The 14,271-nt window shown below is 37.3% G+C and overlaps 1 protein-coding gene across 1 annotated transcript in view; it reads right to left on the bottom strand.

Annotated features, from left to right (window-relative positions):
- Nucleotides 1-14,271, bottom strand: part of ZZEF1 (zinc finger ZZ-type and EF-hand domain containing 1) — a 70,563-nt gene that overhangs the window by 31,146 nt on the left and 25,146 nt on the right. The window contains exons 14-29 of the mRNA XM_087957901.1: nt 13,822-13,922; nt 13,154-13,323; nt 11,873-12,003; nt 11,487-11,557; nt 10,429-10,543; nt 8,981-9,140; nt 8,664-8,785; nt 8,446-8,568; nt 7,324-7,490; nt 6,074-6,155; nt 5,744-5,945; nt 4,830-4,978; nt 3,695-3,935; nt 2,784-2,863; nt 1,759-1,852; nt 433-925 (exon numbers count right to left, since the gene is read on the bottom strand). Coding sequence (XP_087814027.1) covers nt 433-925; nt 1,759-1,852; nt 2,784-2,863; nt 3,695-3,935; nt 4,830-4,978; nt 5,744-5,945; nt 6,074-6,155; nt 7,324-7,490; nt 8,446-8,568; nt 8,664-8,785; nt 8,981-9,140; nt 10,429-10,543; nt 11,487-11,557; nt 11,873-12,003; nt 13,154-13,323; nt 13,822-13,922 — 2,501 coding nt within the window. The remainder of the gene's footprint in view (nt 1-432; nt 926-1,758; nt 1,853-2,783; nt 2,864-3,694; nt 3,936-4,829; nt 4,979-5,743; nt 5,946-6,073; nt 6,156-7,323; nt 7,491-8,445; nt 8,569-8,663; nt 8,786-8,980; nt 9,141-10,428; nt 10,544-11,486; nt 11,558-11,872; nt 12,004-13,153; nt 13,324-13,821; nt 13,923-14,271) is intronic.

A 14,271-nucleotide genomic window follows, 5' to 3' on the forward strand; every position in this document is an offset into this window, starting at 1 on the left:
CTGAAGGAATCAACGGAAAATGCTATTTCTGTTGCCTTATGCAATTTCAAAGAGAAGTTAAGCTCCATATTTGCTTTGTTCTGACATTAATTGGGGCTGTTGTTGAACGTTCAAAGTTAATTTCCTACATTTCTCTTCTATAGAATAATCCACTTGATATCTGCTCTAGAACTCTAAACAAAAAATTATTTTCTTTACTAAAATAGGGACTATTTTACTATGTTTGAGTACTGAAATAATTATTAAAATATATTTTCTTTCATTTGCTCACTCCCTGTTTAATGTCCGGAGTTTGCTTGCCACAACATATTTTCAATTCTTTATTGACTATAACTTATAGGGTTAAACAACATAGCCACTCTTGGAAATCTAAAGCAGAAAATATGATCAACCCTATGCACAGATTTGCATCCAGGATGCAATTTGGCTCACCTTTCATGGGAAAGAGACCGATCTTTAATGAAATCCAAGATGTCTTTCAAGATGGGATATTTCTCCTTGATGCTGGGTGCAGGTTTAGAGTCTTCCATTGAGCGGAAGGAGAGAAGTCTTAGCCTTCCACGGCTGAATGGAGGCTTGCGGGTTGGGGTAGAAGGTGGGGACAAGGTTTCTTCTGTCTCTGAGGTTTTTTCCAGGGAATTACTTTGGGATGCTGAAGCCAGTTCCCTCTGTGGGGAATCGGGCACTTGTTTTTTCTTGAGTTCAGAGTTCTGACCTCCCTCTGGGAAAGGGAAACCGGTTGCTTCACAAGCAGGTGATGGATGTGAAGCTTGGAAATCTGCTTCTATGACAGAACTTGTCCTATGGCGTTTACCACTAAGGCCTTGCCCTTGGTCCTCCAGATGATCAGAGTTAAGACCTTCAGTCTTGGCCCGTACAGGCAAAAAATTCAGCAACAGAAGACTTTTCTGGATACACTGCTGGGCTACAATGGAAGGCAATATATGTTTTGTAAGAATAACACAAGCAACACTCTGCACCCCAGGATCTCAGCCTATTCTTGCGATTCTTGTTTAGCAATCTGGAACATCCACCTTTGGAATACAGCATTTCCAAGTGAATGAAAGAAATGAATGAATGAATGAATGAATGAATGAATGAAGACTATTATGCAGACTATTAAAAAAGCAATACAAATTTAACACACATTAAAGCAACTATTAGAATAATGCTTTGGGTGAGTTCTCCTGAAAATTTCAAGGTTGGCCTCAAGCATATCAGTGCAGTGTTTTGTCAATCCAGGCAATGGCAAACTGAGCCTAGATGCTGTAATTCAAACAGAGCCCAGTGAGCAACAAGACCTTGGGACTAGTGAGAGACAGAAAAGAAAAGGTTTCCTCAATCAAGTGAGCAATAGGGAGACAGGGTCTTCCCTCAAGTTCATACCCTAATTTATAGACACTAGAACCTGTTTTTCTCATTTCTAATGCAATTTTTGGATTACAATTTGATGTTCAGTTAAAGAGTAACTTTCTACAGATACCAATAAGTATTTCTCCTTGGTGAATTTTTACTGGATTTTTGCTGATTAATAAGGACAGTTGAAGATTTAGAGATGGGTTTATAGAAAAAGGGACGAAGTATAGAATGAAGAGCTATCTGGTTGTATTTTAAAAGAGAGTGTTAAGTTGATAATGAAGCCGCTTTTGGACTTTTTGTGAGAAAGACAAATGTTCTTCAAAAAGTTCTTTGGAAAATGGACATATTATTAATAACTAACAGGATTGCAAAAAGAGGCGAGTGCAGAAAGAGACTTACCAAGACATTCTGGGTTTACCTCGCTCATCTCACTAGCCTGCTGCTCCTCCCCATTACTTCCTTGGCCCATGAGGAACTTCTGCTTCATTTCCAGCTGCAGAAAAGAGAGTTTAAAAAAGAATATGGTTCACATTAGCCTTTCTCAGATGACATCTCCACAAACATATTTTCTCACAATGAGTGAAGATCAGCAGATCAATGGAATTGTATTATAAGTCCACATCTTTTTAAAAAAAATCCTAGAAAAATATAAGAATGGGCAATTTAGAGACCTAAGTTTGAAAATGATTAGTTCAAATTTCGGCAAAGCACTTGGTCTTTGGAAGTCAGATTGCATCAGGAAGTATATGACCGTTAGTTTGATGAATGGGTTAACAACCGAATTTTCATGTCATTTCTTGCACAAGAAAGGATACCAGTAACTCATCAGGAAAACCAATTGATATATGAAAGATATGCTTGTCTCAGATACATTTAAGTGGACGTCTTCCCCTTCCAGAAATTTAGTATATTTTGGGGGATAGCACCTGCTAAACATGCTCCCTGACATGAGCAGCAGTCCTCAACCTTTCTGGCTTCATGGAATGGAATGGAATGGCGTCGGGGGGTGGGGGGTGGTTTGGTGTGCGCCCGCCACAAATAGAGCATCATGCACTCACATGCTTGCCTGTAGCTTGTGCGGCCCAGTTCCCAATGGGCCACGGACTGGTACCAGGCTGCGGACTGGCAGTTGGGAACCTCTGATGTTGAGTAGCAAGATTTTATGCTATTTTTAAATGAAAGGTTATTTGGGAGCTCTCACCTGTTTAGGAGTACAATCTGCACAGACATTGATCAATTCCATGAGAAATGAGTTTTGCAGGATTAATTGCCCCATAAAAGTTGGTAACTGATCAAGCAGAGCATTAGAGATACTCAAGCATTTAATCAACATCTGACCAATTCTGAACAGCTCCGAAACAGATCAACTCTGTGACCCACTTAGTAAATGACGAATATATGATAACACTTAGCAGACATCTTACCATCCATATTCTGATCCCATCTGCCAGCAAATATACTTGTGCAAATTCTTCACTTAAAGGAGATTTGCCACCACTATTCACTGCAAGGACAAAAAGATGGAGTTAAGATGACAGATCCTTTTAGTCTAAATCAGTCAAAGAACAAGGCACATCCTTCATACAAGGTGCAAAATCTTTCTAGATCTTTCTTAAAGAGGTGGCAAAGCTTTGCTGAGGAAAAATAGTGAACTGACCTTTCTACCACTTCCAGAATTCCCAACCATCTTGGTCTACGACTTTACAGTATTTTCAGGAATACATGTCTTCCCCTTTCATCTTATTACATCAAGGACCAGAATGATGTATTACAACCCAACACCCGTCTTTCTAAGATCAGGACAATTAGGATCAACCAAGGTATCAAAAGGTCTCCCATCTTTTGAGGTAGAAGAATCACAAAGTAACCTTGCAAATGTACCCCAATCAAATATGATACCCCATTATGGTGTCTTGGAAATTAAACATATCTCAAAACATTCTTCAGAGGAGAATGTTCAAAAGAGTGGTTTCCTATACTAAACTTCCTAGGAAAATTTAATTTGTGTACACCTTTCCCTGCCGGTAACACTACTGATTTCTGAAGCCTAATGCTTCAGGTTTTCCTTGTATATAAAGTGATGTATGTCAAGATCAAATATTATTTGAAAAAACATGCAAGCTGTACTTTTCTGGTGAATTTTAAATAACAACTTTCTCATCCTGATGACCTGTTAATTTGGTAGTCTACAGTTCCCATAATCCTCCAGCTGCCACAACCTCTGAATGTTCACTGTCATCCAGCACATGTGGAGAACATCATGCCACAGAAGGCTGCTATGTAATAAGAGCAGCAGTTTTTGTTATGAATATATATTCACTAATGTAGAAGTTACCATATTTTTGCAGCTTCCCATACAAATCTGGAGAGAGATACACCAAAGCAGCAAATGTAGATTGGACAGCTTGATCGATAGTGGAACCAGCAACTATATCTGTCTTTGGAGCCTGTTTATTACATGCCTGTAAGAGTCCTTTGAAAAGTTCAGAATTTGGCCCACCGAACTCCTGGGTAGGGTCTGACTTTGAGAACTCAAGGAGAAAATTATGGCAGCAGTTGGCATCTGAGTTGACTGCCTAAAAAAGAACATCAGAAGAGATACCGGCATTAACTTCTATTTCAACCCAACTCTAAGTTCCTAAAGATTAATTCTATAAGCATTGTAAGATCCAATTGCAACGTGAACATTAAAACAAATAATGTCATAAAAACTTTTAATCAGTTTGAATAAAAACTTAACTTAGATGCAGTAAAAATAATTTTAAGAAATTCAAAAAAAGAAGATATCCTATTTAGATTTAAAAACAGGACCATTAATCTTAAAAATCCATTTTCTACTTCCCTAACTGAAATGGAATTAGAAAGCTGCAGTGTTATATCCTGGTTATGGGGTTTGCGGATGGTTGGCTTTACCATGAGAAGGAAAAATCAACAAACTAGCCAAGATTTCAACTAAGTTATTCAAGTATCAGTAACAATGCCAATTTATTAAAGAAAATAAAACCCTGATAAGTCTGTATGATCTCAGCACTCTTTGCATTGTGGGTAAATTTCTTATAAAAATCCTATAATTTTAAATTCTATACTGTATAAATAAATCCTTGGTTTGATTTATAGTTCAGCACTCTATTGTATTAGGCTAATACATATTCCAGGCAAGGAAGTAAAAGAATATCCACAAAAACAAAGATTACATGACAACTGAACATGAACTCTGAAGAAATTCTAAAATTAGGGTAGAAAAAAAGGAGATTCCTCCCACTGCCACGAATGAAATCTAGCCTAATTACAGTTGCTCCCAGACAGATGTTAAACATACTTTTAATCCAAACTCTATCTGATACAGAATTGTGGCACAGCATTCCAGTCCCTGAATGATAAAACAGCTATCAGAAAAGATGGGGGGGAAATGATCAAAAGGCTCTCTGAATTGGTGTTACTAAGTAAGTGTAAGTCGCCAACCTTAATACCTTTTTATTTTCCTGTTGAGTTTGGCTTTGTTTTCTGTCTACTGGCATTTGCTCAGAACGCATCCGATGCCTGAAGACAGGTTTCCATAAAGGAGAGTTAAGAACAGCTGTTGCTTCTGTGGGAGGCAATTCTATTTCACTTTCTACTCCTGAAGAGAATAAACACTAAGTTAGATTAGAAGAAGCTTCATCAAATTTAATATATTTTAAGATTATAGTTTGTAATCTATATTTACAAAGATTTCTACAAAGTAAAAAATGAAAACTAATTTCACTATAAAAGCCAGCCAATACATATAAACTTTTTGAAATTGGCACTCTTTGCACCCTTGCTCCCATTCCTTCTGAGACTTTCAATATATGCATTCAGTGTTGCCATAGGTTATGGTGTTCTTTTTGTTGGATCTTGGATTTCCTGATAGACCAATACTTCTTTGGGGAACTATACTGGCTAAAGTAAAGTAAAGCACCAGAGGATAGATATCCCTATTCTAATCCACTTTGTAGCAAAATTATTATCTGTTCCTTTTTTGTCAGGAGGAAGTCCCCAAGCACGGCTTACAACTCAGAGAGGGAGGAAGGGAAGGAGGGGATGGGAGAGGGAGATGCACATCACTTCAGACAAGATAATCCTTTGAGGATAAATGAGTGGGTGAGATATGGAAACACAGAAATTCTAAATGAATTTAAACAAATGACAAATTCAGCTTTGATGCTGAGTATTTGTTTTAAAGCACATTGCTTAGCTTTTCTTCCACTGTCTCTTAAATGTATAGGCATTTTAAAAATAAACTTTGAAAATAAAAAATGCCAAGCCAGCAGTAGTTTTCAGCTGTATCATATCACATCCATGTCCCATCTATAAAAGCATCAAGAATTTGAAAATGAAGACATTTAAACTATAAATTACTCACCTTGTGAAGATTTTAACACCATACTCTGTGAGGCGAGGCGCCCCATTAACTTGGCCACAAGAAGATGCAAATCCAGGACCCAAGAAATGTCAACATCAGGCAATCCATAGGCTGTGACAGAGAATTTGTAGCCCCACTCATTATTACTGCTATCAGAGTAAAAAAGAAACTGCAACCGAGGACCAGTTTTGAAGGTCACTTTCTACAGAACAATAAAACAGCCAGATTTTTGTAGGTGTTAACAGGTCAGAAGAACAAGTCAAGATCAGATATCAGGGATATGAACATCATCAATATGAATTTCTCGCTTAGAATCTGGAGATTACTCACCTTAGGCCACTTATCTGTGCCAACTTTGGTATCATAGCGAGTTTTGGCTCCTTTGGCATCAGTAAATTCCAGATAATCATACCTACAATGTTTTTGAACAAATTAAAAGGACAAGTCTTAAATGGGCTAATTTTGGCACCCTGTGATTAATCTGGAAAATAAGACATGCAACTGAGCCACAAGACAATTTTTTTTATTATGGCTATTGGCCACCCAAGGTCCATTATGATGCTGAAGGAAAACAGAAAGTTGATAATGGAGAAGGGAGTTACATAGCAAGCAGAAGGCTCCAGTAGCAGGACAGCAGAAAGCCCACTCTCCCCATGAAAAGTTACCAAGTGCATTCTGGGTTGTTTTTTTCCAAATTAGGAAGTGATCTTGGAGTTACAGAGGACACTTGTCTGAGATGTTTCCTCATGTTTTATTCTTGGCCTGGGCTCAGGTCTCTTTTATTTGACCATTGCCTTGGTAGTCCCAAAGATGCTTTCAAAAGCAACTGGCCTTTCTTGGTTGTTGTTTTTTTCCTTGAAAGCATTTAGCTTCTTGGAGGACAAGAGAAACATTTTCAAGGAAAAAAATCAAGAAAGCCCAGTTGCCTTTTGAAAAAGCACCTTTGGGACAACCATGACTTGGATGATTGAGAACTTCCATAGACATTGCCTAGTAGCAGCTCTTCCTCCTGTTCTTCAAGGCCATTCCCTCCTCCCTCTACAACAGAGGTCTTTAAACTTGACAGCTTTAAGATTTGTGGACTTCAACTCCCAGAATTCCTTCTCCAGTCATGTTAGCTCAGGAATTCTGAGAGTTGAAGTCCACAAGTCTTAAATTTGCCAAGTTTGAAGACCCTTGCTTTACAAGCAGCCTAGTCAATATCTCAGTTTTTAACTAGATTAAATTGAAGATGCCACTTACTACTAGTGTGATCATCTGAATGCAATAAACTGCAATCCCTACAAGAAACTGATTACCACAATATATTTCCTTGAGTGGCAAACATTAGCAGTAAAGGACTTGATGAGAGAAGTTTTAACATGTGAGACAAATGTTATCGTTCAAAACCATCCACTTGTCTTCTTACATTTGGTTCTAGATTTAAAATTTCTGACTCTTGAAGAAGCAGAGTCCTAGGACTGGTATTACCTAAACAATCTAAGAACCACCTCTTTTTTTCAGTAGCTTTAAGAACATAGCTAATAAGGCCAAAAGGAAATATTAACCAAAAAATGTTAATACAGGATTGATCAACTTGCCTCCGCTCCGTTTCACATCTTTCATCAAACTCAACTTCAAAGGAAGTTGCTCCTGGGCACAGGAAGACAGTAACATCATGGCAGTTGTTATCATAGTTATGGGGAGATTCTGTTGTCCATGTTCGTAGTACCACTGGCTGCTCCTGCTGCCAGCTTTCTATACCCATCTGACACAAATAAAACCACAGAGGAGGAGCAGATATTAGTTAACCTCTCTGAAAAACAATTGTGACCACTTATGCAGTGGCATGGAAAATTAATCCAGACCCTCACTTTAGATCCTGACTTGTCTGGTAGCTATGGGCCTGCTCACTCAGGGATCTGTTTCTTTAATTTAAAAGCTGTATCTGACTTTCAAAATTGGATTTTCCTAACCTGGTTAACAACAGATCTTCATATATCAGAGGCTAGAAATCTGTGATTCAAGTGAAGCCTCTGTAATGCTTTACAGATTTTGGAACATGCTTTAAGCAGGACAGAGAAATGTCAGCTACAAGTAGCATAGTTGTAAAAATAGAGCAGTACAGAGCTAAGATTCATTTAATGACTGAATAAAATCAGAGTTTTCAAGTGCTATTCCAGCTACAATAGATACTTATTTTTTTTGGATACTATCTTTTCATTCAGAGCTTGGTAAAGTTTACGAAGTACTCACTCTTCCTATTTTTCCCCAATATAATATTAGCATGAGGTAGGTTGAACTGAAGAAAAAAAAGCCTGACTGGCCCAAGGAGATTCTGATTCAGAATAAACTAGAAACTGGGTCTGTCACTCCTTATTTAACATATGAGCCACTACCTCACACTTGTCCCAGAATCTCAGGTTATCTCTCTGAACTCCCAGGAATGTACTCCACATATTTTCTTAGTCTTAAAATCTTTTAACAGCCTATCAGCATTTTGCAACAGATCCTGGAATAGAACAGGTAACCAAAAAGCTGAGATACCAGAAGAATGTGTTCCAACTGAAGATAAGAATTTCCTAAGTACCCAGAAGCCTGCAATCTACTTAAGAGCTTCACTATGACTTCTTATCCACAGTGTTGGTACTGTATTACAATACCGGCATTTAGTTAAAAATGAAATATTGTTAAGCATTTGTATTTTTTTCCTCTCAGGTTACCTTATTTGGACTATTTTCAGGCTCTGCAGACAGATCATTCAATAATTTTGTCAATGTGCCAACATCTTGCAGGAGGCTCCCATGGGGGATGTCTAAAATGCAGAAATCCTGCAGAAAGATCATCTAGGGAACACATAACGCATCTGATGTTAACACTTACAAAGAGGCACCAAACTGAAAATAAGCAAGTGCTGTAGGAACTCATTCAGCTCACTCACCAGCTGACGAACTACCATGGCAAAAACAGAGTTGCTTAATTTTTCCACAGTGGTTTTCACATTGTATTGAGATAGGAGAGAATCTAAAATTGTCTTAATATTTGACAGGAACTGTTGCACATCTAGATAGAAAAAGAGAACAAGGCAACAGTTAAAGGAAATATCAGCAACAAGATTCTGTCACTGAGTGCCCACTAACTATATTGGATTACATCTCTCCACATTTATAAACAGACTGACACATATGTCGCTTTAGGTAAGGATAGCCTAAATTGTTGGTAACTACTTATGATTATTACCTCAGATACATTACTCACATTTTGTAAGGATTTCTTTGGCAAGACGTTTAGATGCTGCATCACTGCCTTTAAGTTGCAAGTAACACCAAGACAGGAGGCTACCCTGTACTGACCAGAATAAGGATGAGAGAACCGGGCCAGTATCTTGCAAGACAACGTCCTTCATCAACATTTCACACTGGGGGAAAAATCAGTTAAGTTACAAAGTTGTTAGAAATCAAAACTAAAAATTAAGCAACTAGAATAAAATGCACACCCTTTTCTTGGCCTGAGAGTGATCACATTTTCTACTTGGGGATCAGAAGAGGTATGGAACCAATGAGCAGATAGATGCTTTTCAGATACTTTCCCCTGCTTCCTGAAGTTTTAGAGAGTTTAAGAAACACAGCCAGTGCTTTAATATTGCCTGCCCTTTAATCCTTGCCTCAAAATTAGCACCTCTCAGATTGATTTGGGGAAGGATTCCAGGGTTTTTAAGGGATATAATTTCAATCCCTTAAGGTCCCCCACAAGAAATCTGTATCCAAAAATTTCAGTCCCATTTTCTCAAAGAGTATGCCAGGTGCAAATGAAGTCTTAGAGGTTATTTCCCTGTGAGCTGCCACCCCTGAATTAGAACAACTAACTGGAGGAATTGATATTCAACATCACATTTCCCCCCCACTTATTATTTTTAAATGCATAACATAACAGAAACTGCACTTTTTAAGTCTTAAGTGTCAAGAATAATTAAGCAAGGTAGACAATCTTTTGGCAGTCAATAGTCAAATCTGAATGAGATGAAGGGATCGAGGATCATAAAGTGGGTGGGATAACACCATATAAGTAAACTGGATGTGGCTATTTGGATTTTTTAAAAAAATCTGTGAAACAGCATTGAATCATTACGTTTAACTTGATTTCCTATCAGAAATCAAAATGAAACAGTTTGTTGGCCAGCTAGCCACCATTTCAACTTGGTCATAGTTCTTTTAAATACGTTTAATTATAATTAAATATAATTTTAAATGAAACAAAATCAGTTTTCTGCTGGTTCTTTCTCCTGTTTTGGGAAGGGCAATGCTTAATGCAGATCTGAAATATCAAATGTAACACTTCACCCCAAAAAAATAGGCATCCTTACTTCACCATAACTTCACAATCTGCAACCGGTTGTTTAATTTAAAAATGCTGTAAAATAGGGCTATTATATTAAAAAGAGCTTATTACTAAAAACATACAAAATTTATGTTCAGCTTTGGTTATGACCAACAAAAATCCAGCTTTATTGGTAATTAAATATGCCAGTAATTTTTTGCAAATTCAATCAATATTGTCACCTTAAGAGTATTTATTGGAAAAAAAACCTGATACACCTGTTCTGTAACTATTGGAACATGTTGTCAGAAGTAGCTTTCACAGACTTCCCAGAAATAATATATAAATTATCACTTCCATATGGGAAAAACATTTTTAAAAACTACAACCTCTTTTGACATCACCATCAGGAGAGTCTTCATCACTGTTAGCACTTGAGTAACATCAACATCTGCAGAAGTTCCTTTATCTGGTAATAGCAGAAGTCCTCCTGGATCCTGATCACTGGCAAAGAACATTTCCATCATAATGTAGTGTTAATTACCAAACACTCTAGAGCAGGGTCACAGTTCTTCCAAATATGTTTAATTATAATTAAATATAATTTTAAATGAAAGAGCTTTGCTGGATGAGGAACTCTTAGAGTTGAAGTCCACAAGTCTTAAAGTTGCCAAGGTTGGAGACCCCTGCTCTAGATGGAACATCCATTTTCAACAATTGGAATTGGCAACTGGTTAATCTTTAGATCAGTATTCCCCAACCATGGCCACTTCCAGGCATATGTATTTCAATGGCCAGAATTTTTATCAATGGCCATGGAATTCTAGGAGTAGAAGTGCACACACTTGGAAATTGCCAAGTTTGAGAAAAACTGCTCCAGATAATGCAGAATTCAACGTCAGCCACCCCTGCTAGCATGAGCAATAAAAGTGGATACTAGGATCTATCATTCAGCCAATTTGGTCCAGTGGTTATCACACTAGGCTAGAAAGTAAGAGTACGTGAGTTCAAGACTCGCCTTAGCCATGAAAGCCAGCTGAGTGACCTCGGGTTAGTCATTCTCTCTCAACCCAACTTACATCATAGGGTTGTTGTTGTGGGGACAATAGGAGGAGGAAAGTGTGCTGAATATGTTCGCCACCTTGTGTTATTTGTAAAAATAATAAAGATGCTATAGGAACAAACAACAAATATAACAAACATATGAATGGCTGCAGGTTTTAAAATAGAGCCATGTATTTTTCAATCCTTATGGCCACAGTTTATCTTTTTAAGTAATTCAGATGAAGTTCCTATATTAACCGTATCTATTTTTTTGTTTCCCAAGTCAGCAATCTCATTCTGATGATCTGCAGGTTCATACCACAAAATGCCAGATATAAAAATGTTTAAAAAAAAATGCCAATGAGATAATTCAGTCAAGAAATGCAAAGATTAGCTTGCTTACCTAAAATAAGCACAAAGCGATTTGAAAGTAAGTTGCGCAGATGGATTGTGTTTCTGCTCTGTAATATTATTCTGTAGAATAGAAAAGGCTCTTTTAAAAATAAATCTCACAAGCATAAAGTTTTGGCAACAGAAAAAATAAGCCTCAAAGGATTGTCGGGTAGATGCAAAATGGCAGGGATGGAATCTAGATAGCGTTATTTACAATGAACATGTACAAGATAAAATAGAGTTAATAAATATTACAACTAATAAAAATGTGTTTCTGGTAGGAAAGTTGAGGTAGATTGGACAGAAGATGCATGCATCTAAAGAATCTAATCTTAAAAAGTACTTTTAAGTAACAGATACAACAAAAGCTACATTTCACTGATCTACACAACATACCAGCATTGCAAAGAGCTGCTCCCGCCTGGTATGTCTCTGGGGGAAAAAGATGGCCGCTCCATTCAGTAATGTGTTAGTCACTTCCTGCTTCAGAGTCTTCAGCGGTGTGGACTCACTGTCACTGTTAACAACTGTGTGTTAAAAAAGATAAAAATATGCTGGCCTAATAAACCATTTTGAACTCCAATTCCTTTTCCTGCTATTTTTATTCTAACTTCTATTATAATCTCATCTCATACAGATATTCCTAGACTTACGACCACCATTGAGCCCAAACTTTATGTTGCTAAGTGAAGCAGTTGTTCGGTGAGTTTTGCCTCACTTTACAATCTTTCTTGCCACAGTTGTTAAGCGAATCACTGAAGTTGTTAAGTTAGTAACACACAGTTGATAGGTGAGTCTGGATTTCCCCATGGAATTTGCTTGTCAGAAAGTTGCAAAAGAGGATCACGTGATCCTGGGATATTACAACCATCATAAATATGAGCCAGTTGCCAAGTGTTTTAATTTTGATCATGTGACCATGGGGATGCTACAACAGTCATGAGTGTGAAAAACAGTCACAAGTCACTTTTTTCAGTGCTGTTGTACTTGAACAGTCATTAAATGAACTGTTATTAAGTCAAGGACTATCTGTATTTCCTCTATTTCTTTAAGACCCACCAAGAAGATACCAATTAAGGGTATCTTTGTTTTGGGAGGATAAATTACAGTCTACAATTAGTATGTAACAATTTCAGCAGCTGTACCAATTTGTAATAGCCAGGCTGGAAGACGACAACTCCCACCCCAGCAGAAAATAGCTAATATGAAGTGGCTTAGGATTCAACCTGTATGAAATGAGGCTTGGGCTCCAACAAATAGGAGATTAAATAGAAATTTAAATAAAGATTAACAGATATTCTTATGCACAAGGTCCCTGCTTTTTTTAAAAAAAAATCTGTGAGTTAAGAAGGAACTGGCCACAATAAGAAGCTAGCGGGGAGACTATAAATAGGTGAACTTCAGGTACAGTTAGTTTTTCTCCTTCCCCAGCAGAAAGCTAACTCAACTCCAAGTGCCAGTCATCTTGGGATCTGAGGTTAGGAATCTGTCATGGAATCAAGAATCAGTATGAGATTCTTGTTACCAGGAATTTCATAGCAATTGCATTTCCTTTCCATAACTCCTTGAAGAATTGCCAGCCACCCTGCTCTATAAATACCTCACATTATTGTATTAAAGGAAGAAGCTGCAACTACATGGAATCCATGGGTTGCAGTGAAAGATAGGAATAATCACCTTCACACAAATGTTTATAAAGTTCTTCTGCTGCTTCTGTACTTTCAAGAGTTGTTTTCTGAGCAGCTTTCTCAGTCTTTGCAGCCTTGGGATCTGATGTAAGCATTGAGAAACAACTCTGAAGAAGCTGTAAGAGCACGGCCTGGGCATCAATGCATTCTTCTCTTGGACTACAAGGAGAAGCCGCAAAACAATTGTCATGAAACAATAGTTAAGACAGTAATTCAGAGTTTAAAAAGCTTTCCCTAAATACATAACCAAGCCTAGAACCTTATGTTGTTTAACTTCCTATATGCCAATCAGTAGAAAGTCTTTATAACACATGTTTGTGGGAGTTAATAAATGCCACTGGAAGGCCCTGAATTCTGGAAAATGCAATACTTGCTTTAGATTTTTATTTTTTTCAACTGTATATTGATTTCCTTTTAACAACAGCATTGTGCCTGCTGATAATTACAAATGTGGTTTATCGTTTATTATAACTTACCAGTTTCACATCTTCCAATCTGCTGATTTGTTACACCCAACAGGACAGTGTGATTGTACTCATGTATTTGACAATAGACCAAAGCTGAAGGTTTTGTTCACTATTGATAACCACCACAATGATAACCCAACATTCAACTAACTATACCGATTTTTGTTTAATATAGTGGAAAGGGACCTACTTTTGGTGAAGTTTACTATAAAAATTCCAGAAAAGCTTTAAATCCAGGCCTGTGAAGTCCAGATACGATTTATACCGTTGACCACTTTCCTTCTTCTGAACCTATAAGAGGAATTACTAAATAATAAAATGGAAAAGAATTTGATTTGAAATAGATTTTGTTGGGACAAGAAGCGCAGCTTTTAAATAGAATGAGCGGGAACTGATTTTGCATCATGCACTTGATGATCTGCTATTTGCTGAAATGGAATCCAATCCCTGAATACTAATTGCATAATACATCTGAAAGTCTGAAATGGGCCATATAATCATGTACTTGTTATTACCTTAGCTATACCATCTAGTTATTGACTACTTTTGAAGTATATTCAAAGTGTTAGGATACTATAGACTGGATGTCATTAGGAGCTGCATTATCATTCTAGATCATCTTTCTAACCATAGACCCCAC

The sequence above is a fragment of the Notechis scutatus genome, chromosome 1 (genome assembly GCF_049901735.1).
Source record: "Notechis scutatus isolate UNSWTSFEM ecotype Mainland chromosome 1, rNotScu1.2, whole genome shotgun sequence".
In the NCBI taxonomy this organism is placed as follows: domain Eukaryota; kingdom Metazoa; phylum Chordata; class Lepidosauria; order Squamata; family Elapidae; genus Notechis; species Notechis scutatus.